General features: G+C 31.2%; 1 protein-coding gene across 1 annotated transcript; it reads right to left on the reverse strand.

Moving 5' to 3' along the window:
• Nucleotides 1–2,342: 2,342 nt before the first annotated feature.
• On the reverse strand, nt 2,343–4,180 carry LOC140183203 (uncharacterized). The gene is made up of 4 exons (XM_072231227.1): nt 3,891–4,180; nt 3,400–3,718; nt 2,544–2,690; nt 2,343–2,378 (listed from the first exon to the last, which is right to left on the reverse strand). The coding sequence occupies exons 1-4, from the start codon at nt 4,178–4,180 to the stop codon at nt 2,343–2,345; spliced, it is 792 nt and encodes a 263-aa protein (XP_072087328.1).
• Between the last annotated feature and the right edge of the window lie 2,960 nt (nt 4,181–7,140).

Raw genomic sequence — 7,140 nt, forward strand, 5'->3', positions numbered from 1 at the left:
CAAAATTGATCAGTTTTAGGATATCATAGACCAAAATCAGCCTTGCCTTTGATGTACCTAATGATCTTTTTCACAGTAGAAAGATGTGATTCTTTTGAATGAGATTGAAATCTAGAACGCATTTTCACATTATGAACAATGTCTGGTCTAGAGAAAGTAAGATACATGAGAGATCCTATCATACCTTTATGCCTTGTTTCATCAACATCTTTTTCATTTTCATCCTTTTCAAGTTTGGAATTAGGATGCATCAGTGTACTCATTGGTTTAGAGTTGTCTAAACTAAATTTCTTTACTAACTCCTTGGCATATTTATCTTGGTGTACAAAAATTTTACTAGGAGTTTGTTTGATTTGGAGTCTTAGAAAGAATGTGAGTTCTCCCATCATACTTATATCAAACTCACTAGTCACTAATTTTCTAAATTCATCACACAAGGCTTCATTTTCCGATCCAAACATAATGTCATTCACATAAACTTGAACAAGTATGAAATGATCATTAGATTCTTTAATGAAAAGAGTTGTATCCGTAGTTCTCCTTTGAAAGCAATTTTTCAATAAGAAAGAGCTAAGTCTTCCATACCAAGCTCTAGGAGCTTGTCTCAAACCATAAGGTACTTTAGAAAGTTTAAAAACATGGTTTGTAAAATCTCTATTTTCAAAACCGGGAGGTTGAACTATGTATACCTCTCTATCAATAAAACCATTTAAAAAGGCACACTTACATCCATTTGAAAAAGCTTGAACCCTTTGTGGGCTGCATATGCAAGCAATAATCTTATTGCTTTTATTCTTGCAACCGGAGCAAATGACTTATCAAAGTCAATGCCCTCCTCTTGATCATACTCTTGAGCTACTAATCTAGCTTTTTCTAACCACACTACCATCCTCACTCAATTTATTTCTAAAGATCCATTTAGTACTTGTTACCTTCTTACCATTCGGATAAGGTACTAAAGTTCAAACCTCATTCTTCTCAAATTGGACTAATTCTTCCTCCATTGCCTTTATCCAAGAGGGAACATCAAGTGCTTCCTTCATATTTTGAGGTTCCACTTGAGATATGAGAGCAAAATTATTATGTTCGGCCCTCTTTCTATTTGAAGATCTTGTGGCAACTCCTTGTGATGGATCTCCAATGATAAATTCATGTGGATAGTTCTTCATGAATTTTCATTCTTTGGGTTTTGGTAAAGTGATTTCAGGTTGAGTATGATTTGGTTCTGTGGTGTTCTGATTTCCATAATTTTTTGCTTCAGTAGGAGATAAAATAGAATTATCTCCTGCATTTTGTTCTGCAGAAACAGGAATAACTTTTTCCAAAGAAGGTTTTGTTTTGTCTTGATCATGAATCCTTTCAAAGCTAGTTCAGTTTCAATTTCTGCATCATTTTTCTCAATAACACTTGAAATGGTGTTAGAATCACAAAAGGTAACGTGTATGGACTCCTCTATTATTCTATGTTCCTTGAGGTAAACTTTATATGCTTTACTGAATAACCAACAAAGACACCTTTATAAGACTTTGGATCAAATTTTTCAAGATTATCTTTAGTGTTTAAGACAAAGCATTTGCATCCAAAAATATGAAAGTACTTAAGATTGGGTGGTACTCCTTTCCAAAGCTCATATGGGATTTTCTTTAAAACTTTTCGAATGATGGTTCAGTTCAAAATGTAACAAGATGTGTTCACAATCATAGCCCAAAGGAATTTTAGAATTTTATTTTCACAAAGCATTGCCCTAGCTATTTCTTGAAGGCTTCTATTTCTCCTTTCAACAATCCCATTTTGTTGAGGTATTCTAGGACATAAAAAATTATGTAAAATACCAAATTCATCACAAAATGATTCAAAGTCTTGATTTTCAAACTCTTTTCCATGATCACTTCTCATGGAAACTATTTTCAATTCCTTTTCATTTTGAATCTTTTTTCATAAAGTAGAAAAAGCAAGAAAAGCATTATTTTTATGTGCCAAGAAAAGAACCCATCCAAACTTAGTATAGTCATCAACTACTACTAAACTATAATGTTTTTCACCTAGGCTTTGAGTCCTAGTAGAACCAAAAAGATCAATATGTAGTATTTTCAATGGCCTTTTAGTTGAGATGTCGTCCTTAGGTTTAAAAGAATTTTTAGTTTGTTTATCCAATTGACAAGCATCACAAGTGATGTCTTTGTCAAATTTTATTTTTGGAAGACCTCTAACCAAATTCCTTTTCACAAGTTTAGAAATTTGAAACATGCTTGCATGCCCCAATTTCTTATGCCATAACCATTTTTCATATTCAAATCATTCAATAGAAGTGAAACAAGCTACATTTTGTTCTTTTAGTTCCTTCAAGGTAAGTCCACACACATTATTGCATCTTTTACCTACAAACAAAGTTTCACCAAAATTTTCACAAACATCAAGAATTCTAATTTTTTGAAAATAACCAAATAACCGAAATCACACAATTGGCTAATGCTTAGAAGATTGTGTTTCAATCCATCTACTAAAAAGACATTATTGATGAAAGTAGAGAAACTCTTACCTACCTTACCTATGGCCACTATTTTTCCTTTACCATTGTCACCGGAAATCACAAAGGCTCCATCGTATTTATCAAGCTTGATGAAGAATGTGGACTTTCCGGTCATGTGTCTAGAGCATCCACTATCCAAGTACCACATGTCATTCTTCTTCTTGAATGCTAGGCAAAATTGCACAAAGCTCTTAAGAGACCTTAGGTATCCAAATCATTTTGGATCCTTTAATGCTAAACCTTCTTGGTTACCCAAGTGCATTATATTTGCCAATTACTTTGTAAAATTTATCACCAATTTTTTCTTTCAAAAATGAAACATCGAATAGAAAAACGACCATCCCGATTACATATATGACAGAATTTGTTGCTTGCTGATTTTCTAAGGTGATTTGGATTTTGAAATCTTTTGTCTTTGAATTTTGAGACTTCATTTTCAAAGTGTGAATTTTTGAAAGCATATTCATATTTTTCACATTACCCCAACCCAACCTTTTCAAAAAGAGGTCTTTAACTAGTTAATAATTTGTCCAAATTCTTAGAACTTTGAGCAAATTTAGCTAAGTCTTGTTTTAGACTATTAACCTATTTATGCAACCTTTCATTTTATTCAATGTAATTCCAATAGGCAACAACAGAATGCTTTTCATCAAAATATTTGATTTCAAATTTAAACTATTTGTTTTCTTCAACCAGGTCAACAGAGGTTTCGACTTCTCTTAATTTTTTTTAAGAACAACATTTTTAGCCTTTAGGATGTCATTTTCAGATTTAAGTTCATGATATTGATTCAGAAATTTTCTTATTTTCTCAATGAGATAATCAATCATAAGATGGAGTTTTTCATTAAAAGGTTCAAGAAAGATTACCTCATTATGGTGGCTGTGGTTGGCCATCAAGCAGCCTTGATAGTTATTATCCGAATCAGCATCTTCTTCAATATCATTCTCCAGATCTTTCCAAGAAGTCATAAGTTCATTTTTCTTGTCCTTTCGAGACTTATCTTCTTTCTTCAGCTTTGGACAGTCATAGTTGTGGTTTCCAGCTTCTCTGTAGTTGTGGCAAATGACCTTGCTTAAGTCCTTCTTTAGTTCCTTTGAGATGCTTCCTCTGCTTCTTCTTTTGAGTCGCATCTTTCTTCTAAGTTTTCTAGCAAAAAATACAAACTCGTCATCTGATAAACAATAACTAGATTCATCATCCAATGATTCAGTACAAGATTTAAGAGCCACTCTTTTCTTTTTTGTATCATTTTTTTATCTGAGTGATTTCATATGCTAGTAACTTTTCTCTCAGCTCATCATAGGTCATTTGACTTAGGTTACTGCTTTCAGAGATAACAATAGCCTTAGTTTCCTACTCTTTTGTTAAGCTTCTTAAAACCTTCCTCACCAGCACTTGTTCAGAATGAGTAATCCTTATAGCATCCAAACTATTAATGATGATAGATAATCTCTCAAATATGTCATCAATTAATTCTCCTTCCTTCATAGAAAATATTTCATACTCTTTACTCAGGATGTCAATCATTGTCTCTTTTACTTGTGTGGTGCCCTCATATGTGACTTGGAGCTTATCCCAGATTTCCTTTCTTGTTTTGCATCTTGAAACCTTTTGGTATTTCTCGAAGCTAATTGCACAGTTCAGCATGTTGACAGCCTTGGCATTGGGTTCCACCTTCTTCTTGTCTTCTTCATTCTCTCTTTTCAATAGTTGTAATTTTTTCCATTGAAGAATGGAGGTCTGTTGTTGGATTGTCCTTCTGTCAGATTATAAGCCACTGTGTTGGATCCCATGTTGCTTGCCATCTGGATATTTCTTCCAAGCTGCGAAGCTTGATCTCTTTGAGACCAAACTCTGATACCAATTGATGCTTATCAGTGGCTAAGAGAAGGGGGTTAAATCTTGGCCTTCTTTTAATTTTGCTTTTAATCTTGAGTTCTGTAGATATGCTGTGAGTTGAAAACAAGAGAAATTTTGGTTTTGTCTCCTGACGCGGTAGGAGCCAGAACATAGTCGCTTGCAAGATGTATTATAGTGAAATATTGCTGAGTAGAGGAATAAGGAGATACTTTATTTTTGTCTCCTATACAGCAGAACCAGAAACAGAGAAGAGAATAGAAAATGACACACAGATGTATCTTGGTTTAGCTACTCAGTGCAATGTAGCCTACATTTGGTATCCATCACAATAGTAACAAAATTTTTCTATCTTTTAACAGAATTACATACACCAATTCTTCCTAGGATATACCCAATCTTATCTGGGACAAGTCCAGTTTCTAACCCAAAGTGAACTTGACTAGGAACTCACCCTAATTTTCAATATCAAAGTGCTAACCCAACTTGCAAAGGAATTCTCTCAGGATCATGACAACAAAATAGAAAAACTTACAAAGAATTTCTGAAATAAACTTAGACTTTTTCTCTAAGTCCAACTCTCTGCTTTTTTTTCACTCAATGGCTTTTACATACAAGCCTCACGAATTTGTCTTTTACCATTGAAACACAGAAAGACTAAACTGAGAAAAAGAGATACTCAATGAAAACCATGAACGAGAAGAATAAACAGTTCAGTGAGCTATGGGAACCCAAACGTTGTGCTCTCACTCTTTGCTCCAATCTTTGGTTGTTCATCCCTTTAATAGAGGAATAAAGCTTTCAGAATTTTAAACTTGCTTTAGCATTTGTTGGTTTTTTCTTCTCCCAAAATCAGATGTAGCAGCGACGTTCATAGAGGAGAGAGAAGGTAGTAGTAGTGACCAAATCAAACATACAACCATACCTTCAATATTCTCTTTCAACCTTTTTCTTCTTTGCCTCTTGAATCTGAGCCGTGCATTCTTGCTTTGACTCCAAGTTTGATTTTTGATCAAGCAGCAGAGCACCATTGACTTCACTTTCTTCATAGTTTTCAAAATGGTGCTTGTGACACAGAGAATTTCTTCAACAATCCTTGATGAATCACAATTGTAGAAACTTCCTTTTGTGATTTGCTCTTTTGGTGTGATCTTTCATTTTGCTATAGCCCATTTGACCTTCTCTTCTTGTTTGAAATTGAAAACTCACTTTTTGTTCTTCAATTGCCCTAGTTTCAGAATTTTTTCATTTTTTCTTCTTGTTTCTAAGTGATGTGATGTAAAAGAAAAAAGAAGAGAGAGAAGAGAGGATTTGGCTTTCGATGGTATGATGAATTATTCAAATGAAATGAGAATTAAATCACTTAGTTAGAAACTAAATTGGAAGAATGGATTTGGATATGGACCACTGGTTTGGGCTTGTGATGATCTTAGGCCAAATATGATTTCATTCTTGAGGCTAGATATTTGCTTTTGTTTCTGATGAATGAAGTGATGAGTATAGCAAATATCTTCTTAGATTATAGAGTGTGTGTATGTGAACTTAATATTTTGCTTCTTGAGCCAATTTTAATTTAATTTATTTTCTGCACACTAAACAAAATAAATCACAAAAACAATTGGTTTTATCCAATAATATTTAGTCATCATCATAAAATATTTTAGTTCTTTAAACTCAATAATATTATTATAAATAAATTTGATTGTTTATTTATTGTATATTTAAATATCTTAATATAATAAGTTTGATTATTCTTGTAATTGATTATTTAGTTAAATAATATATACAAATAAATAGTGATGACTTTAGTTATTAACTTTAATATACATAAAATATTTTAATATTCAAAATATATAAATATACGTAAATATATACGTAATACCTTATTTTAATAGTTATGTTTAAAAGGCATTTTTTTGCTAGTATTAAGCTGGATGGCGCAATACTAATTTTGTCTGGGGTTATTTAATTTAATTCAATTCATTTGGATAGAATTGACAATTCGATTTGCACAAAAAATAGAATATACTGATATGTGAATAAGATTAGGTGCAGATTTAGATTTAACTTAACCTGATCAATTCATATTTTCAAAATATTATAATTATAATTAAAAAGTATTATATATATATATATATATATAATTAATAAAGATTGAACCCATATTTTTTTATTTTTATAATTTTAATAAATATTTTATTTTAATTTTTTTGCTTTTAATTTTAATATGAATTTATTTTATATTTTCTATTTTACTACTACGTTTATAAATTATAAAATAATTAAATATTATATTTGATTAAAAAAGTTGATTTGCCATAAATTGAGTTCCGGGTGAAATCTTAGAATATAAATAAAATTAGAATTAAAAAATTTTTAAACTACGAATATAATAAAATTAAATTAAAAAAAATTTAAATTTACAAATAGAATTAAGATAGAATCTAAATCTTATTGTATTCTATTCATTAGTAGTCCTAGCTAGTATCTTTATTCACGATTCTCCTTGCCATTCGATCTTCCAATCCTAAAGTCTTTGCTAATAATAGAGAATTATATTCAAAAATACTGTTCTAGTTATACATGATATGTTTTTAATCTCTAATAACGTACACCGATCGTTACTCTCCAGTATTAATACGAATATTACATTTTAATAACATAGAAAATACTTTCGAATAACAGATTTTAATATGTGTAATTATTGAGAGAGAAAAAATACTACGATATAAAAATTAAAGAAGGGAATA

Source organism: Arachis hypogaea, chromosome 20, assembly GCF_003086295.3.
Source record: "Arachis hypogaea cultivar Tifrunner chromosome 20, arahy.Tifrunner.gnm2.J5K5, whole genome shotgun sequence".
Taxonomy (NCBI): domain Eukaryota; kingdom Viridiplantae; phylum Streptophyta; class Magnoliopsida; order Fabales; family Fabaceae; genus Arachis; species Arachis hypogaea.

Bases quoted from the DNA above. Each gene is read 5' to 3' on its own strand.
- LOC140183203 (XM_072231227.1), bottom strand. From the start codon at position 4,180: ATGCTGAACTGTGCAATTAGCTTCGAGAAATACCAAAAGGTTTCAAGA. The intron at 2,691-3,399 runs GTAATCTTTCTT...CTAGCATTCAAG, and splicing joins ACCACAGCCACCATAATGAG to AAGAAGAATGACATGTGGTA. The intron at 2,379-2,543 runs GTAGGTAAGAGT...CTTTGTTTGTAG, and splicing joins AAATAGTGGCCATAGGTAAG to GTAAAAGATGCAATAATGTG.